Source organism: Pavona decussata, unplaced genomic scaffold (assembly GCF_977016875.1).
Source record: "Pavona decussata unplaced genomic scaffold, jaPavDecu1.1 SCAFFOLD_184, whole genome shotgun sequence".
NCBI classification, from domain to species: domain Eukaryota; kingdom Metazoa; phylum Cnidaria; class Anthozoa; order Scleractinia; family Agariciidae; genus Pavona; species Pavona decussata.
Window position 1 is genome coordinate 2,425,749 of NW_028145593.1, and position 20,543 is coordinate 2,446,291.

The 20,543-nt window shown below is 40.0% G+C and overlaps 3 protein-coding genes across 5 annotated transcripts; 2 read left to right on the top strand and 1 right to left on the bottom strand.

The window, feature by feature from the left end:
* Positions 1–1,695: 1,695 nt before the first annotated feature.
* Positions 1,696–12,436, bottom strand: LOC146462930 (uncharacterized). 3 transcript variants are annotated; one of them, XM_085085036.1, is made up of 8 exons: positions 11,991–12,435; positions 9,930–10,044; positions 8,357–8,476; positions 6,068–6,243; positions 5,157–5,351; positions 4,171–4,309; positions 2,822–2,869; positions 1,696–2,144 (listed from the first exon to the last, which is right to left on the bottom strand). In XM_085085036.1, the coding sequence occupies exons 1-7, from the start codon at positions 12,381–12,383 to the stop codon at positions 2,826–2,828; spliced, it is 1,182 nt and encodes a 393-aa protein (XP_084941162.1). In that variant the 5' UTR covers positions 12,384–12,435; the 3' UTR covers positions 1,696–2,144; positions 2,822–2,825. The 3 variants fall into 3 exon arrangements, with proteins under 3 accessions (XP_084941162.1, XP_084941161.1, XP_084941163.1); XM_085085035.1 differs by having other exon boundaries at positions 2,819–2,869; positions 11,991–12,434; XM_085085037.1 differs by lacking the exon at positions 5,157–5,351 and having other exon boundaries at positions 2,819–2,869; positions 11,991–12,436.
* Positions 12,437–14,604: 2,168 nt separating this feature from the next.
* Positions 14,605–17,625, top strand: LOC146462931 (uncharacterized). The gene is made up of 2 exons (XM_085085127.1): positions 14,605–14,856; positions 16,390–17,625. Exons 1-2 carry the CDS (start codon positions 14,707–14,709, stop codon positions 16,765–16,767), a joined length of 528 nt encoding a protein of 175 aa, XP_084941253.1. The 5' UTR covers positions 14,605–14,706; the 3' UTR covers positions 16,768–17,625.
* Positions 17,275–19,410, top strand: LOC146462932 (uncharacterized). The gene has a single exon (XM_085085198.1). It carries the CDS (start codon positions 17,275–17,277, stop codon positions 19,408–19,410), a length of 2,136 nt encoding a protein of 711 aa, XP_084941324.1.
* The last annotated feature ends 1,133 nt before the right edge of the window (positions 19,411–20,543 follow it).

Consider the following 20,543-nt stretch of genomic DNA (forward strand, 5'->3'; position numbering starts at 1 on the left):
AGGGGATTGGAGAGTTTTAGTATTTATCAGTCTCTTGGGTGGGAGGAGGGGATCTTTAAGTCAAAGGTCATTCATCTCAAGGATCAGTTCAAGAGCGTCTGAATGGGGGCACCTCGATAACACTAAACACTTAATTTTTTGGCTCTGTAACAGGAAACAGTTAAATTTTAGGCATTTTAACACTAACAGCAAAAAAATCACTGTAACAGTAAAATTTAGCCAGAAAGAAACAAAAACGGCTCCGAAAAGGCCAATATTATTTTGATTGCTATAACAAGAAGTTTTCAGCCATTTTCCGACGATTCCCGATTATTTCGGAAGATTACATAATAATATCTGTATATTTTGTCTCAGAATTGCACTAATGTATAGCCAAATTCCAACGACTTCCTTTCTCCCCTCCCTGTGCTAACGCCAAACCTTAAACGTGGGTTAAACTGGACAATAGACCCATTCGGTTAACCCAATGTTGTACTCAATTCAGATCCTCCGGGGTTAAGATTCTTTGTTTATTGCATTTGCATTATAATGTAGCATTCACATTTAAATGATATGGAAATACTTAGAACAAAACATTTTATGCCCAAAGGATTTGAATTGGGTGCAACATTACATTAGCCGAATAGGTCTATCCCCTCAGCGGACGACTCTTTTATTTTTTATTTTTATTTTCATTTTTTTTTTGAACATCCTTTATTTAACATTCAATCTTGTTTAACCTACAATCTTAATTGTAAATTAAAATACTCAGCAAACTGATTGAAAGCTCAGGGAGAGCTTGATAGAGTATTAGTGTACAGTTTTTTTTATTACAATACTACTACTTAAGTTTCTCTAGTCACAATAAATTGTGAAGGTTGTACCAAAGGTTTTTTAATTTTTTCTCTCTTTTTTTTTTTCTGCGTGTGTACAGACGGACGACTCATTTAAGGAAAGTGCCTCCTTTATCTACTGCCCATACGTTCTACGCATCTCGGGGTGATGTAAACCTCGAATTTCTTAGGGAAGATGCTTACTAATTCAAAGGTATTTTTGCGCAGTTTATGACTACGCGGGAAAGACGATCTTAGCAAGCCAAGGGCTACTGAAATTCAAAAAGAAAATTGGGGAAAACCACTCATAACTAGCTAAGCTTCAATTTGGAAAAAAAGTTCATATATTGTTCTCAAACTCATTAATAATTCATCAAGCCAAAACAAAGCAAATCACTACCGTGAAGGAGGTTTAGAAATGTGATCTTAATTATCATAAAATTTTGTGAACTTTTGCTTCGAATTTCTCCAAGAATTATCAATAGTTTGAGAAGCTATATCAAACACTCGAAAGAGTGTTTCCTCCTATTTCCAAATACCTCGAACTTGGTTTAAAAAAAACTAGGCTGCGCCTCGTTTTTCCAACCTACTTCTCGATGTTTGGAAATCAGAGGAAACACTCTTCCTCGTGTTTGATCTATTACTTATCAAGAGAAAATTATTTTCTCTTGTTGTTATGTATTTTAACAGTTTTGCTAATGGCTTAATTATCTCTGAAAAATGCGTGGTTACCCCAATTTTCTTTTTGGATTTCAATAGCCTTTGATAATATCTACTTTTCCCACATAGTCCTAAACTGGGCAAAAATACCTATGTATAAGGAGGCACCATCATTGGCGTGATGATTACTAGCACGAAGCTTAGCAGTAAGACATACTTCAAAACTCATTACGTGCAGTGGTTTTAAAACCCGAAAAAACCTCCTCCTTATTAGTATGCGGTGTTTACTGTTTTTCTCGTATGCAAATTTCCAACGTTCACAAAAGCATTATTGTTATGAACTCTCTTGATACACGCTTTTCCAGGAATGTTTTTGAAGCCGTTCAAAAAACTCGCAGCACGTGTTTTATCGGGTCTAAAACCATTCAGCTGCGCCTCGTGCTTTTTAATCCCGATAAAACACTGCTTCTCGTCTTTTAAACATTACATAAAACGGAAGGTAGCAAAGAGACAAACTAGCTAAATAAAAAAGCGCTTGTTGCTCAGTCCCTCATACGGTCATGCGCAGTGACTCTATAGACCAAAGCAGATGTCACTGAGTTCGTCTATAATAGTCAGTTACATCCAGTGAATACAACAGTTAGATATGGAGGATAGAGCCGTTTCAGTTTTCTGTAAAGAAAAAAGATAGAGTAACATGTTTTTAATTATGTTAGAAGTTTAGATTCAGCAGTTCCAAAAGTAAATTTCAAAGCCAAAGGTTGTTCCTCTGAGGCCATTTAGAAATCTTGAGCAACGTGCATTTCCCCGGTTAGCGATCCAAAAACTAAATGTTCAAAAAAGTATCAGGTTTCTCTGGAGCTGATAATTATAAGAGCTAGCGAACATTTATGGATTACCATCTCATAACCAATTGAGAGAAGAGTAAAGAAGGAGGTTATTTAAGGGCGTTGCTCAGCAAGGATGGCGCAGTGATGAGACCACTCGCCTCCCACGAAAATGGCTTGAGTTCGATTCCCGGACTCGGTGTCATATCTGGGTGGAGTTTGTTGTTGATTCTCGTCCTTGCTCCGAGAGGTTTTTCTCCGGAAACTTTAGATTTCCCCTCTCCTCAAAAACCAACACTTCCAAATTGCAATTCGATCTGGAAAGTGTCCCCAATTAGTTTAGTAAAAACATTGATACTTAAAAAGAGTGATTTATAATTATTATTATTATTATTATTATTATTATTATTATTATTATTATTATTATTATTGTTATTATTATTATTATTATTATTATTATTATTATTATTATTATTATTATTATTATTATTATTTTTATTCTATGCGCGGTATCCTTACCACCTTTTCAACGAACAAACACCACTAGGACATCTGCGACACCAACGTTCGCTAAAATGGAAAAAGTAAAGTGGAGGGATCGTGAAAACAGTCATTACACCCAAATAACAAGTCGTTATAAAATAGTTTAAGCATGTCGTTTTGTTTGTCAGTTACATGAATTAGTTCAAAAGTTTTCCGACGGTTTACTTAACAATGGTTTTGAATTCCGACTATTTTCTGAAGATTTACGAGGGCTGCCTGATTACTTACTGATTATTTTAAGTGATGAAGCCTGACTTGTTATAAGCCTCGTGGTTTCTTTCAGATTTTCTCGCCATTTATTTTCTTTCATCAATTTTCTTCATTTTTTTTTCCATCTGTAAATGTTGTGTATATGGCAAAATAAATATTGTCTTGTATTGTATTGTATTGTATTGTATTGTATTGTATTTCGAAGCCGTAGGCGAACGTCTTCGTTTTTTCGCGTCTGACACCAATAAATTTCAATCTCCGGTAACTCCATCGTTTCTTTTCGGTTCACCAGCATATCTTGTAAATGATCAGCATCTGGCAACAGGACTATGAATTGATTGTTTTAATTTTAGCAGGAACTCTTCAAATTAGAGACGTTTTCAACTCAATGTCTTCGCGTCAACTTCGAGCCGGTTTAAAGAAAACTCAAGCTTTTGACGTAAAATTTCCGTTTGATTCATTCTATTGTTTTATAAGCCATTTCCGAGTTACTTTGAACCTCATTATGAAAGCGAGGTTAAGTGCAAAGTTTTTGTTATGAAAAATATTTCAATCACGTGCAAACAAAACTAATTTTCATAGGAATACCTTTCACCTAGCCTCGCTTTCATAATGAGGCTCGCAGCAACTCGGAAATGGCCCGTTGCTCTTACTCCTTGTTCTCAGAACGTTTGATGTCCTTTAAAGACATATTTGTGTAAGCTAATACAGATTGATCTGCTGGAATGCTTTCGCTGAAAAATGAAGTTGCACAAAGATTAAGGGAATGGAATCTTATTCACCGAATTTACTTGCTGTCGTTGGCTTCACGAAAATGCTAGCTGAGGTTTTTCTTCTCCTTCAAATTTTTCATGACATATTCGCCCCTTCGAAATCGAAAGGAGCTAGTTTTCCAGCCTTGGAAAGCCTTGGAAAGCCTTTTCAAGCCTTGAGCCGATATTTCGCTAAAGAAAACGGCAGCTGGTTTTTTTTTAAAACTAAATCGTTGGGTGCGCATGCGTTGTTTTCATTGCGCTTACCCTTATTGGCGAGATCCTACCACAGTGTTAACCGGTTTAAAACAACAGTTATTAAAGATTTTAGGTTTGAATAACTAACATATATGATCTCTTACTAACCATATTCATTCCAGTTCACCCTTGTATCAAGTTTACTGTACATAAAAGCCCATTTCGACGAATGGCGCGACTCGTAGTCGCAGAGTTTTCCCGCAGATACCATTAGCCATCCAACATCCCCGGTACAGTTTCCATTAACCTAACAGTTTTGTAAAGAGAATCTTAATTAATTAATTAATTAATTAATTAATTAATTAATCTGCGAAGGCAAACATGGGGCTATGAACGCCGTCATGGAAATAGAATAATGACAACGAAAAGGGCAAAACAAACAGTTAACAGAATCAAAGAGAGGCTATTTAACAGCACTTAATGTTAAGAGACTAATTTTCACCGCTGGCAAACCAAAATATCATGAGAGGCGGCAAAGCTACCTGGGCAAATAGACACAAAATATACCGGTACTCGCGACGTTCAAAGCTTCTCTTTATAGTGCATGTAATGGTTTTATAGTTTAGCTCAAGGCATACCAGAAACCAAATTTCTTCAATTTAAATATATGAATTCCCCAACTACAAGGCGATCACGATTGCGCACGCGCGATACATTTGACCGCTGTGAAATGTAAGGTACTTCTAGGGCGACCTGCACCATTTGCAACGTCTTACATGTTTGGTCGAGAGAACAAAAGAACGAACAACAGAACAATGCTCCTAATCCTAAAAAGCAATACAGCTGTGGGTTATACCAGGATCCACGGAAAATAGAGCTTTTGAAGGGTGCAGGTCTACTCGTACTTCTCACCCGCAGACATAACAACTTGTGAACTTTATGTGTCATCATCTTCATCATGATTATCATCATCATCATCATCATCATCATCATCATCATCATCATCATCATCATTGTCATCATCATCATCACACCATCATCATCATCATCATCATCATCATCATCATCATCATCATCGTCGTCGTCTCTTTCTCCCCAACTAGGGAAAAAACCTATGATATCTTTAATCGCGTTTTTTTTCCTTTTTTTTTTACCTTGTTGATGTAGAAGACTCTTTCAGTTGGCAAATCTCCAGCGAGGGAGAAAAAATTCTGCTGCTCACTGTGCAAGTCGGTCCAGGGTGATCGCAGTAGACGATTTTTCGAAAACCAGTTTTCATTGTCATTGTCAGTTGCATTAAAAACGAGGGAGAGAACTTCGGATTCATTTTCAAACAAAGCCACGCGAACCTAAAACAACAACAACAACGTAACCGAAAAAAAAAAAAAATTAACAGAACTAAGCAACAAGTGAAACAAAGTTGGTAGATCAAATGTAAAAGAATGTGAATGCACACTTTGTTTCCGCACGGGACACATGAGCTCGCAAGAGGTCGTTTAAAGGTTTCCGTGCCTTTCGGGTCAAATTGGAATTTGGAACTGTGTTGGGTTTTGTGGAGGGAGAAAAACCGGAGTATCCCGGGGAGAAATACCCTCGGAGCAAAGTGAAAAACCAACAACAAAATCAACCTCATATGGCGTCAACTCCTGGAATTTAACCCAGTGTTCAATCGGGGAGCAGGGAGAGCACAGTGGTGAGAGCACTCGCCTACCACCGATGTGGCTCGGTTTCGATTCATGGATTCGACGTCATATGTAGATTGAGCTTGTTGTTGGTTCTCGTCCTTGCTTCGAAGGGTTTTTCTCCGGGTGCTCCTCAAAAACCAACATTTCCAAATTCCAATTCGATCTGTATTATTATCAAGCACTTTATCATAAGCCTCTGGCTCAGGAGTTGCCCAAGTACTCCCCCTCAGTTATCAACGTTGATTGGATAACTGTACTTTTATTTTACTTTAAACCATGCTTAAATTGAAGAAAAATCGTTTCCAACTACCATATAGGAAAAACGCAATTTTTATATCATAACTCGAGAGGTGAAAGTTTCAGAGACAGTATTATTGTACCTCTTGTGGATTTTTCTGTTCCCAATTTTTTATCCAACGGTTTTTGTAGTATTTTCTGCTGTAGGAGGCCACGTTGATTATCTCAACTGCTGCGACGTTATGAGATTCCTGCTTTGTCCAAACATTGTATATGTCTAATGGGTTGTTCGATGGTACTTTGAACACCATAGTCCAACCTGTAGAAAGGAAAAGTGCACGTGTATGAGTTAGTACCATCATAAAATTTGTTTTCCTGATTTTAGACCCGATAAAACGTGCTGCGAGTTTTTCAGTTGAACGGCTTCAAAAACATCTCTGGAAACGTATGCGTCAAGAGAGTTCATAACAATGATGATTCTGTGAACGTTGGAAATTAGCATACGAGAAAAAAATTAAACACCGCATACTAATAAGGAGGAGGTTTTATCGGGTTTTAAAACCACTGCACGTGATGTTCTATCGACCATTTGATAGGTCAATGCATGGGCTATGAATTATTAATGAATTTTTGAAGAGATCTTAAAAGAGAACTGAGCATCTGCATGAGATTGGCTAAAAGCAGTGAGAATTGGCGATATATTAATAGAAAGCTTAAGCAACGACGACGGCAGCGGCAACGAAAACATCACCTGGAGATATATCTTTATTTCATTTGTGCTACTTCGCGATTATTTCAACTCGCTCAACTCTTACAAAAATGGCGAAATATCCAGGAACCAATTTGATAGGAGCGGCTTACAAATGAAAAATGAAAAATTTGAATTCACCGTCGTGTGTTCTCGTTCTCCACAAAACCTTAACAGCGGTCATTTCACGTTCTCAGGTAAATTAAGGCATGGGCCCCCAATTAATCACTCAAAAAGTGAAGGGGGGTGGTCTATCTCAGAACACTTCGGCAGTAGAAGGTTGAAACTTTGCCAGATACATAAATTGACAAGTTGTGTCAATTTGGTGTTTTTTTAATTATGTAAATGTTGTCACGTGACTTTGCACTGCCGCAATGTACTTAAAATGATGAAAGCAAAAATGGCAACACTTTTCGTTGTGAGATATTTAACCTGATTGGTACTAGACAACTTGCAATAAATGCATCTGCAAAACTGTGCTTGGCTCCTTTTGAATTTTTAAATAATTTTTAAAATACACGGATTTTTCGATTAGTACCCAGTCCTACCCAGGCGTTGCTGAGCACAAGAACTCGGCAATTGGCAAACATTTTCTTGAAGCTCACGGGAGCAAACACCTATTGAATCAGGGCCATTTTAACATCTTGAGAAAGTGTCAGAGCAAATTTGATTGTTTGGTATTTGAAATGCTGTACATCAAGAAACTTAAGCCTTGCTTGAACACTCAAACGGACTCTATACGTGCGAAACTTTTTGTTTAACCGGTAGCATTCTTCAATGCTACTATTTTAATTAATATCTATTGTCCATTTTTGTATTTATAGCCGCAATCTTGCATTTTTAATTTCACTTGATAATGATGTAATGTACATCGAAACGTCGTGTTTTTTAACCTTTTTATAATGTTTTTACGAAACGTTTTATCGCAATTTTTTATAGTCAAATGTTTTTCTAAGTCTTTGCTTCTTAGTACCCAGTCCCCCAAGACAATTATCCCCCTATGTTAGGCCTTTGCTTAGAAAAATCTTAAGAAGGCCAATCACAGAAGTGATTTAATAAACGCCCTTAACATTATTAAAATGATAAATAAATTAAGGACGCAAGAAAAAGTGTTGCCATTTTAAGATAAAGCTTTTTCAGCTGATGGAAGTCACGTGACCTAATTTGCATACTTTAAAAGTACCAAATTACCGCAAATCAATAATGTATGTATCTGTCAAAGTTTCATCTGCCTACATTAAAAGTGTTTAGAGATAGACAGCCCCCACACTTTTTGAGAGAACAATTTTGGGCCCATGTCTTAATTCACGCGAGTTGTCGTTTTGCAGAGGCAAAGAAATGTACCAAAATGTAAAACGAACATTCCGAGCGATTTTTTTTTACTCATTAAACCTGTTGTTTTGCGGCGTTCTCGTTTTCGTTGCCGTCTCCGTCGCCGTCGTCGTTGCTTAAGCTCCCTATTATCTCCCAATTCTCATCTGAGAAATGGACGTCTTTTAGGCTGAAAACTGTTACCTGAGATATAAAAACTTCAAATAGATCCTCGGATCAGCCATCTTTCGTTTGGAAAGTGACCGAGTTGTCAGAGCCTTGCAGGTCACGCTTATAAAATAGTGAGTTAGGATATTAAACCTGTTATGATGGAATGTAGGCTTGCAATGAGTGCACATAAAATTACGCTTACCTCCCCCCATATAGTCTTGATTGCAATAAACTGGTAGTTCCCAGTTTTTATCCACAATTGTATGCACACCTGTGTTTCGAATGCCCGCATTTAGCAATTCGGCACAGTCTCTGTACGGCGCTGAAAACAAAGAAGCAAATTATATTTAACGTAGCAACGGCCGTTTTGTCATACATACATGTAAATCTCTTCTACGGAAAGGTAAGGACGGCGCCATGAATGCCCAATTCACGGAGACACAGCAGCAAAATGAGTGCGCATGCTCGTCACGCCTGAGCAATCTTATGAGGCGAAATGGCGGCATTTTTAAAATTTCTATTGTTTGTTTTCGTTTCTCGGGGACAAAGTTAATAAAGGGGAATGGTTATGAAGCCAAACAAGTTTCTTTGCTATATGTTTTTGTTAATATTTTTGGCCTTGACCGTGCACAAAGCACAATAGATTTTCAAATGTGTTAGAGCAACTGGCCAATAGAAACGTTCTTGTTAAAATATTCAGCCGTAGTGTGAACGTGAAAACAAAGGATTGTGCACGGTCGCGGCCTTTCCAACCTAAATTGCAGCACCATTGTTATCAACTTTGAACATAGCAAGGTTTCATAACCAGTCCCTCAATTGACTATGGCGGGGATAAGCCCAAATCAAAATAGATAAGGTTGCCGCTTTCAGGAAAGGTTCCTTCGAACTTCCTCCATCTATCTTATTCAACAAAAAAAATATTGTGGTAACAAATGTGAATTTGGCGATTGAAGTGGAGCGTTCGTAATCGATTGTCGCTCGAATCACAGATCTGCGTAGAATGTGCACTTATTTTGCCGCTGTGTCATTCACGGATAATAGGCTTTACGCATGCGGAATGGCCCTCTAGTGCATGTACGCTAGCCATTCTCGTCCTTAGAGTCCCCTCGGTTTTTGGAAATAATCCGCTGCGATCCATCCGCTGACCAAAAGATCGTAGGCTCTGGGAACGAGGATAATACGGTAGTGTTTTGCAGTATGTTGAGAGTGAACATTATCTAAACTTTCTCCCCCCATAAATGCGATGTCCACATACCGCATATGACGTCCATTACGCATGTGCACAGCCCATTACCCGTCCATATTTCTTTTATTGGACTCCGTGTTTGTCAAGTCACGTTGTTAAAAGTTTTTGATTCCAAAACATTGAGGCACGGTGGCATGAGACAAGAGTTGCTTGATGATATCACTACGAAAAAATCCAAGCCTAAAGAAGCCAAATTAAATTAAATGCAGCTTACAGACCAAGCGCTGCTTTTTCAAAGCGCTGCTCTTTCAAAGAGCAGCTTTTTCAAATGATACCAAGGATTGGTATCATCCAGTTTTTTTAATTCTGGTTTATGGCTTAACGATTATAGTTACTGAAAAAAATTCTTTTTTTTTCTCCCCTCTCTATACGTTCGACTTTGACTCTTTTGAATTCTAATTCGAACTTGAAATTGGCAGTTGCAAGTTTTTCAGCAAGCCAAACAGACAAACTAATGTTGACTTTTAATTTCAGGTTAGGGCTAACTGGCTTTCAAACAACCTGGCCCAAGAGAGCAGAGGGTACCTACCCTCATCACACGTCCCTCCTTGCAAGCTTGGAGGGCACTTGCACTTGAAATCTTTCTGATCGCTGCACGAATAACAGGTACCTCCGTTGCTACAAGGGTTATGTTCACAGGGTCCCTAAGGGAGCAGTTATAAGTTATCAAAACGTGCAGTTGCTAGAAGCGTAAACTATAACATATAAGAAATGATAAACCTACAGGCTTCCTTTTTGCAACTGCTTAAGTTGCGTAGTAACTGCGAGGATCTTTCTTCTATTTAAGAATTATTTCTGTCGCTCATGCATGGCGTATATGTTGGCAATGGCATTTTGTAGCTCGGAAGTTTAGAGATTTGTACTTTGGAATCAAAATGGCGGATTATTAAAATTCCCACCCTTTCAGCGTACAACGAAGGAGATGAAGGTTTAATCGAGGGCAATCTGGTAGCTACTAAAAAAAATAAAACTTCAGAGTGAAAAAGAAAAAAAACTGGGGAGTGAAAAATAAAGTGAAAACTAAAACTGGATTGTTAAAAAAACAAAACTGGACAGTGAGAAGTTACAACTGGAATGTCAAAAAATAAAACTAGTTGACTGGAAAATTACGACTGAACTGGGACCCTACTGAGCCATCGTAGTAAACTTATACTCTTTTTGCCGAAACAAATCTCGTTATGGTAAAAGCTTTAAACGGCGTCTCTTTTAATTTTCCTGAGAAGTGACACGACCTTTTCAGGTCCTCCCCAATAAAAAGTCCTTTTTAATCAATTTTACCCTGATTGGATAAATGGACTGCCAGATGTAAATCCCAAATTTCATGCGCTCAGTAACGATTAAGAAAAACACCACCACAGAAAAGTACTTTTAATTACTGAAAATAATAAAAATAGCTAAATGGTAGCGTGTGATAATTAAAAGTCACTCCAAAGATATCCTGCAGATAATTTGGAGAGGAAAAAAATTACCTTCCTTCCGCCCCTACTCTGTAGGCCGACCCCTTTGGTCTTTTAAAAGAGCTTTGCACGTTGTTTGAAACTACATAAAATCGAATGGATGCCAACTATGAAGTTGCATTAAAAAAAAGTTCAATTTGCAGTGTTTGTTTATTTAATTTCGATAGATAGAAATACCAAGAAGTCGCCTTTCACAAAAGATTTCCCCTCATCTTTCAAAATTGATAATTTGAAACAGAAATAATAACCTTCGGTCGAAGCAGGTGTTCATGAATAATTTGTAAACCATGCCGAGTCTAAAATAATTTTTTTCAAACATTAATGGACACAGCAAGATATGACTGACAAACATTTCTCATGGACAAAAGAATCCCAAACATGTCAAAATTTGTTTTCTGAATAAAAGGTTGGCAAAAAATAAACACGGCAGATAATTTACCGTTCTTCTGCCGCGGGTCTCACTGCAATAAACTTTCATCGACAACTCGAAGCGTTTCCCAAGAGGATTTAGTAAAGTTCGCAAAGGTTAATCATATTTTTTTGTTCAATTCAGGTTACGGGTTTAATTTGTGAAAACGTCTACAGTAGAGCAAATATCAGACGTTTCCGGTACATGCTATACTCAGACTACTCAGGAATTGCTCACGATATAGTGGTGTTGATTAATTAATGAAACATTAAAATTGATGTATATGATCTTGTCATTAAATATTTATCGTAGGTAGAAAAAAACTTATATATTGTAATGAATTCTAAAGATCACCATCCCTTTAAAATGTTTTGCTTCGGTTATATCCCTGACCAACCCACTTTTTGCCCGACATAAAAGTGAACGTTTAATTCATTGTTTGCGCTTCCCTGTCTTGCATATCTAAAGTGATCTAGAAATTAAACTACCCTTATAACGACGTGGGTAAAGCTTTTTTGGAAATATTATTTATTAATTTGTTGATCACTTTTTTCTTTTCTTCTCACAACAGACCGGACAGCACCCTTTAACGAGAGAAGGGTAGAGCGAAAACAAAACAGTTTACTGCCAAAAGGCTAAGCTATTTATCTCTACAAAGCGTGGCTTTTTGACTTTCAAAATTTCACTTTGTGAAATTAACGTGATTTATAGTGAGGCAACATACCGTAAAACTGTAGTGATGGAAATCCAAACTTGCAACGAATAAATTGTGAGAGAGAAATTTGTCTGTATCCAGGATTTGGCAGCTGTACTTTCCATTTTCATCACGGGTCGTTTTAAAGTTCACAGATCGACAGATATCTCTCTCGGTGCAAGCTGCAATGCACTCTTCTTCAGCATAAACCCCTCGAGTCTCCACCACGGCAGAATGATTCAACTTATGATTGAAAAAAGGAACAAAACTGGCGTAGCTTAAAATTCCTCCTGCAGACTCCTTTGTCCCTTTAAAGCTTGTGCCGTTAGCCCCTTTCGCAGTTATAACGCAGAAGGAAAGGGAAAGACAGACAGTGAAATAAGGCAAAGGAAGGCCCATCAGCTTCGACATGAGAAAGCTCATAATGGCATGATGGTCTCCTCGTATTATTGTTAAGTAACTTCAACGTCTAGCGTTATAACTTAGTTGGGAAGTCGATATTCTTTTAATAGCGGATGGCTATTGGCTGATGGGTGCAGCGTATGATTAGTTGCTGACGACGTGGAACGCAATCTGACTAGCACCTGCAAAGTATCTGTAAATCCAATATTGTTTTAGCTTGGAGGCACCGCGTTTCCTAATAGGGTTTTTTGTTTGTTTGTTTTTGTTTTTTGCTTAACTTTACCATTAACCAAAGGGGTTTCCCTTCAAAAGACTTCCAAAGAGTAACTTTAACCATTTTCTATAATTTGAATATAGTAGATTAAAAAAATAAAGCTAAGGCTTTGATGCTGGCTTGAGGGACTGGGCAATTGGCCCAAGGCGCCATTGAAATGACAAAGGCGGCAAATTACTTAGTATGCTGGCTTAAGGGACTGGGCAATTGGGCCAGAGCGCCATTAAAATGCAAAGGCGTCTTATTTTTTTTATTTTTAAACGAGCAATCTTTATTGGTGCAGAAATTCAACATAGTACAACATTACAAAAAGAAAGAGAAATAAAAACACAAGAAAAATACAAAGAAAATAAAACAGAAAGTGTTGGTTACAATCTAAATTATAGACTAACTACAATGTGCTATAATAGAAAAAAAAGTAATAAAGACAAATTATATACGAGAGAAATACTTAAAGAAAAGCGCTTAAATAAAGTACATTTCCATTTCCTATTGAAATGGTCAGTGTTTTTACTTTTAACAGCTACTTGTTGAAGAGTATCCAATTTGTTTTTTTTTTTTTTAAAAGAAGGGAAGCCATCAAAGGGTACATCATCGGAGTCTTGGGTTTTGCAGAAGATATAATACTTGGCTACAAGGGTGATGTAATTTAAAATGTCTTTAGATTCTGTAGCGTTATCATGCCACCCAAAAAGGATGTCACGTTCGGTGAGAGTCATGATCTTTCGGTGCTTTTCGAACCACCAAATTTGAAAAGCAGTCCAAAAATTGGAAATTACAGGACACCGGTAGAAAAGGTGAGGTTGTGTTTGTGATTGAATTTTATATAAGTGACAGGTTTCGGAATCACATAGCTTCATACGAAAAAGGGAAAACCTAGTTGGAAGTATGTTGTGGATAATTTTATATTGAAAAATTTGAAGCTTTGTTTCAAGCGTGGTCACAAAGGGGAGGCGTCTTATGCTGGCTTGAGGGACTGGGCAGTTGCGCCAGAGCGCCATTACATGGCAAAGGCGGCTAATAAGATAGACTGCAAGCAGTCCCTTTCTGGTTAGTCGAGAGGGTGCGCCCGGAACTAGCCCCCCTCCCCTCGTTCGCTCCAGTTTTTTCGCCCTAAACTGAATCATTACTAGTGTTTGTGAACATGACGTATAGAGCGGAGGACGATATCAGCATGGACAAGTGCAAGAGATGTCAAGTTCCAGTGAAAAGCTGGCTGGAGATTTTTTCAAGCGTCAAATCCAACAAGTTTCTTACAATGTGAAACCTGAACTGATATTCAGAGTTAATGTTTTGGAACTGTTCAGAATCACTTTGTGCTAGTAGCACTGGAATGAAGCTTTTTATAGTCCCAAGTTGCAGTCTTAGCTTTCTTCCAGCAGCAAATATACACTCTTCACTACTTGAAAGTTCTGAATACTCTGACAGTGACTGTCACATATCTGGATTCAACAGAAAGACAGAACAAAGATGGTGAGTAACACATGAGCATGAGAGAAAAGAGTCACATGTCACGCTAGACATGCGCAAAAAAAAAACTGAACCTAGGTCACTTCGGGTAAACAAACACGAGCAGTTAAGAAGAGAAGAGCCGTGAGGGTGGGGTACAATTTCTCGTCGATTTCTCGCTGATTTTTCGTCGATTTCATGATTTCTCGGATCACGATCGGTTTTACGTTTGCGGAACAATCATTTATATGATATATAAGAAAATAAAATTTGTTTAATTCATAAGGCAATTTTCTTTCGTTTGCACGTTTTTTTCTTTATTATTATTGTATTTATTTCAAAAATTGTTAACCAGAGTTAAGCTGGAGATTTTGTCTTGCTAGGTTGGTGAGCTGGAGATTGGGTCTGAAAGCTGGAGTCTCCAGCGGAAAGCAGGAGGTTTGGCATCTATCAAGTGCCCAGAGGATGTACCATGTGCAAGTGCCATCTTCGTTCCTGGCCAGCTTGCTGTCAAAATAAGAAATATTAATATTCTCAGCGGTCTCACCTCTCACGTATAAAAGGAGATGAGACAAAGTGAACAATGCCATTCTGTCGATCAAGCGAAAGAGCATAGTTCAAATGGCGGACCCTGCTGTACAAGTCCCGGCACAGGAAAACCTTCCAGCAGCTCAAGCGGCCGCGGTTGTTCAACCACCACCACCGCCTCCGCCTCCACCAAACGCAGAAGAACCTCCTCAAAACGCCGCTGGAGAACAAGTCACTTTGGAGGTTTGTTCAATTTTTGTTTTACTCCAGTATCGTACACGTGTTCTTGCACTTCGTATTCCCGTGGCAGCTTTAAGTCTGTTTTCAGCTCAAGTCATGCCCTGCTTTAAACGTGTAGCTTTGTAGCTCTGCGGGCAATTTTCTCTTTACCCCCCAGTTTATTTTACGCCCTGCTTCTGAACGTGCGACCTTCGTTGCTTTGCGGGCATGTTTACAATTCATGTTGCGCCCTGGCTTGGCGGGCAATTTAAAATTCACTTCGCAATTATGTTGTGCCCTGCTGATAACGTGTACTTGGTTGCTTTGCGGGCAGTTTTAACTCTGTTTACAATTCATGTTCCGCCCTGCTTCAAACGTGTAACTTTTTAGCTTTGCGGGCCGTTTGAAACTGACTTCGTAATTATTGTTGCGCCCTGCTTCAAACGTGTAGCTTTTTAGCTTTGCGGGCAATTTTAAATTGACTTCGTAATTATTGTTACGCCTTGCTTCAAACGTGTAGCTTTTTAGCTTTGCGGGCAATTTGAAATTGACTTCGTAATTATTGTTACGCCCTGCTTCAAACGTGTAGCTTTTTAGCTTTGCGGGCAATTTGAAATTGACTTCGTAATTATTGTTACGCCCTGCTTCAAACGTGTAGTTTTTTAGCTTTGCGGGCAGTTTGAAATTGACTTCGTAATTATTGTTACGCCTTGCTTCAAACGTGTAGCTTTTTAGCTTTGCGGGCAATTTGAAATTGACTTCGTAATTATTGTTACGCCCTGCTTCAAACGTGTAGCTTTTTAGCTTTGCGGGCAATTTGAAATTGACTTCGTAATTATTGTTACGCCCTGCTTCAAACGTGTAGTTTTTTAGCTTTGCGGGCAGTTTGAAATTGACTTCGTAATTATTGTTACGCCCTGCTGATAACATGTAGCTTTTAGCTTTGCGGGCAATTTGAAATTGACTTCGTAATTATTGTTACGCCCTGCTGATAATGTGTTTACAATTCATGTTGCGCCCTGCTTCAAAACGAGTAGCTTTTAGCTTTGCGGGCGGCTTTAGATTGACTTTCTAATTAATTTTTTGCCCTGCTTCAACACGTATAGTTTTGTAGTTTTGCGGGCTACTTGAAGTCGACTTACCACTTTCTGAATTTTATTTATATGCGCTATTTTTGCCGATTATGTGTACATTCTAATTCTCGGTTAGCTTCAAAAGCTTTTCAATTTTGTTGACCTCAAAACATACTTCAGCAGAGAACTAGTTATTATCTTTGTGCGATCTTTGTCGATTATTCTCACTCTTCATTTTTTAATTGTCTTAATTTGCCATTTCTGAGTGCTTGTTTGCCACATTGTTCTACTTGAATTGTTTATTTTCGTATTGTTCTGTTAATTGTTATATTTGCACTCCGACTTTGTCGGAACAAAGGATTCCCTGCCGCTTTACCGGGTCTTATCACAATGCTTGTACTCATTTACGAATGTTTTGTATCGCCGCTAAGCGGTATGAAATTACACTTCGCAATACATCTGTCTATTTCATTTTCTCATTCAGGCTTTGCAAGAAAGAATTAAATTTTTGGAAAATGCCCAAGGGACCTCCATTCAGGCTTTAAAGAATCGCATTACCCATTATGGTAGTCGCCGCCTGGAGGACTTCGACAAATACGAGGCCTTGCGCCTCGCGGAGGAGCTCGTCTCCGTAGCGAAGACAACTGGTGATGATAAGGCCGCCAGCTTTGACATCATAGCGGCCACCCTAAGAGAGAAAATACACGTGCCGAAAGAGCAGTTTAAAGCTTACTTTTTGGCTCTTCTCGCGGACAAGGAATTTACAAGAATCTTTGACACAATCTCCAAGGTCGACAAGTCGTTTAGACGTCCCTCGCCTTACTCGCGGGCAGTCAGAGGTTCTCGTCACACCCTCGAGTGACCTGCTACAGATGTGGTACGTCCGGACACAAGTCTACGCAATGTTTTAAGCGGTCTCCGACGACCCGCTATTTTTCTTCAGGCGGTCCAGGTCACAACCAGCCTCGACCGACATCTCAGTAGCAGAATCTGCCCGATCCTCATTTTGTATGCGTTTTAGTACTATTAAAGTCAAATGAACACTATTGCATCACAATGTTTGTTTATTCATATACATTATACCCACCCCCCCAGGGTTTTATTAACATATTATTACTTACATATTTTACGACTCGCTACGCTGTTCATAGATGTGGGAACCAATTATCTCTTTTCGATCGCACCCTTCCCCCCTCGGGTGGCATTCTCAAAGGGAAGCTCACTTTCCCTCTCGGATTACCGGGGCTGAGTTTGCCATTCCTTGGGCCCTAATTTATTTCCAAGTTCTTTTTTATTTTCCTTTTAGCTGTCAGACCCTTGCTTTCACGATTGGGAAAAGCATCCCGGTTTCAAGCCTAACACAGTTGGTATGAATAAGTTACAGTGGATAAACATCGATGGTTCTGTTGTTGATGAGGCCCAAGGGATGGCAAACAATTCCCACATCTCTGATGAGGATATCGCCCTCGTGTTACAGGGAAATTCATTAGCGGATATGTCTCGCCTTGTTTTCCGCGATCCAGATCACTTCCTAGCAGGGGAACTCCATCGCCATGCACCACAATGGAATGCTTTATTAAATGATATGAACGATGAGCGCTTCTCTGAAGTCCGTGATTGGATTACTAACGGTGTAGACGTAACGAAGTTCTTTAGACCGTTTAAGGGTAGTTACAAGGGAAGGAATTACGAGTGTGGTAGTCCACCGCCTTGCGCTTTCCCCAACCACCTGTCATGCAAACCTTTTGCCTCGTTTATTTCTGATACGCTCCTGGACCGTTTGCGTTCCGGTGCTATTTCTTTGTGGGGCAAAGTCGGAGAATGCACCCCACCCCACCTTATTATGCCCCTCACTGTCGAGCCTAGCAAGCCGCGTCTCTGCAACGACGATAGATTTCTTAATCTGTGGATCGAAGACCGTCCGTTTGCCTTGGATAGCGTCCAACACTTGCCTAAGTATGTCAATAAAGGATTTTACCAAACAGTGTGCGACGACAAGTCAGGATATGACCACATCAAACTTCACCCCAGCAGTCGAACTTACTTTGGCTTCCAGTGGGGAGGTTGGTATTTTGTGAGTGAATGTATTCCTTTTGGCTGGAAATCCTCGGCCTATATATATCATACGACTGGTTTAGTTGCGTCACACAGACTTCGTTCATGGAACATTCCCTCTTCATTGTATATTGACGACCGCCATAATGGCCAACTGTCATTTCCAGGTGGCATTTTACCAGCCGCCTATCAAGCCCTCGCCTCAAGGGATGAAGTGAATTTTGCTCTGGCCGTCGCGGGTATTTTTCTCACGTGCTACATCTTAATTTCCCTCGGCTACTTTATCGGTCTGGCGAAGTCTCACCTTACCCCGAAAAAACAGGTGCCATACCTTGGTTTCGGTATCGATTCTGAACTACAGGCGTTTACCTTGTTACCCCATAAAAAAGAAAAGCTTCTTCGTCTCATCAAAGAAACGTTGGCTCGCGATAACCTCGACCTACTAACCTTGCAAAGGCTCAGCGGTAAATGCGTGTCCATGAGCTTGGCAGTTCCGGGCGCAAGGCTTTATGTTAATGAAATAAACCTAGCTGTGTCTCGCGCCACGCGTTCTGCTCGACCTGTAAAGATGTCTGCCGCTCTAAAGAATGAAATTGAGCACTGGCTATTCCTTGAGACCTGGGACGGTTTTCTTCCCTGGCGGTCTGAGAAACACACACATGTCAGGCTGTTCTCCGACTCATCTCGCTTCGCTTGGGGAGGTGCACTGAGTCCGGGTGCCATTGAGGCGAACGTTTATGATTACTGGGACGCCTCAACAATACAAGCCGATATCGCCACTAAGGAGACCTTAGCGCTCAATAATGTCCTTGAATCATTCGCTGATACCATCAAAAACTCGTGGGTCGACGCCTTCGTCGACAGCATGGCTCTAGTCCGTTCATGGAATCGACAGGGCTCTCGTTCTCAATCGCTTTCTAGCGCCTTGAAGAAATTATTCAACACAATGACGAAACTCAACATCGATGTGCACCTTACTTTTGTGCCTAGTTCTCAGAACCAAGCCGACTTCCCCTCGCGACGCCTTAGCCTACAGGATGCCAAATTGTGCCCATCCCTATGGACAGTAGTACAAGAGTGGTATGGCGGCGAAAATGGGCACTCTGTCGATCTTATGGCACGCCCTTCAAACGCCCAATCCGACTTGTCAGGTGCCAAGTTACCTTTCTTCTCTGAAAACCCTCTGCCGGGATCCCTGGGAGTGAACGTGTTCGCGCAATCGCCCGATCTGTACCGATCCGTTTGTATTCAAGAACCCATACGCCTTTCCCCCGATCTGCCTAATACCTCATGTTATCAAGTATATGAGAAGCCTGCAATTATCCTACACTATCGTAGTACCAGACGTATGCCCAAGGCATTTTTGGTGGCCCTTGTTAACGTCTACTTGTTCTTCCCGATACCTGCTGGCCGTTGCCGGAACCGTTGGAGCGCTCCTCACTCCCTCTAAACACGGGTTTTCAAACAATTGGCCTATCCCATGGGATCTCTGGGTGTTCCGCATCGGATAAGCAAGTAGTAGCTCTTGGTTAGCGCACGAGCCAAACAAAGAACACTTAGCTATCTTTAAATTTGCCAATTCTCCCATTAATTTAGCTCCATCCATTACTTCAGTGCAATCAATGTTGTCAATAAATCATTGTTTTCCAGTATACATCTGTTGACAGTTGTTTTATAGCTTCATTTATACATTTATGTCAAAACAAATCTAAAGGATAAAGAAGGAACTGTTTGTTTTACTTTCATATCCTTTAGGACTTACCTCCAGCCGTTCGAGCGTTTGTACCAGCCGTGTCATGTCCTTCGTGCAGCCACCCCAACGACAAGCTGTTCTTTTTCTGCCAAATGTGCGGCTACAGGAGGAAAACAGTCTCCCCAAGTGTCCCGAGCCCTAAACTCTCAGTCGACCTTCAAGCGATAGATAACCGTTTGGAACTCCTAAATAATGCCTCCCTTCAATCGTCATACTCAAAACAGAAGTGCTCACTTCGTACGGAGTTTGAAACTTTCTTGGCGTCCCTTCCGAATAGTAAAACCATCCTTTCGGCAAGCCCCACTGACATCTCTCGGTTCTTGGTCTGGAAAGACCGACATGGCAAAACCATAGTACATAGTAATGGGTGTCCCGATTCCCACCTTCAAAACGCAGCTAAGTGTAAATGTCCTAAACGCCTGACATTCAAGACAATCGACTCCTACATTGGAAAACTGCGAGCCATTTTTAAGGAAACCGGGCGCTGTGGAGAGTGGAACTCCCTGCTAGGTCTGGGTAACCCCGCCGCTTCACTCGAAGTGCAAAAATATCTTAAGGCGTCAACCGAGGAACAATTACGAGCCCGCATCACGCCAAAGCAAGCAGTTCCCCTATTTTTGTCCAAATTGTTGCTTCTGGCCCGATTTTTAAATCGGAAAATTGCGGAGCGCTCGGTTAGTCCTTCTGGTCTGTTTGTATTGACGCGGGACCAAGCGTTTTTCAAAACGTTATTCTTTAGCGGTGATCGTGGTTCAGATCTTGGCATGGTGAAAACAGAAGAGATCCTGCGTTTCCCCCAGGACAATGGGCTGTTGTTCAACCACGTATGG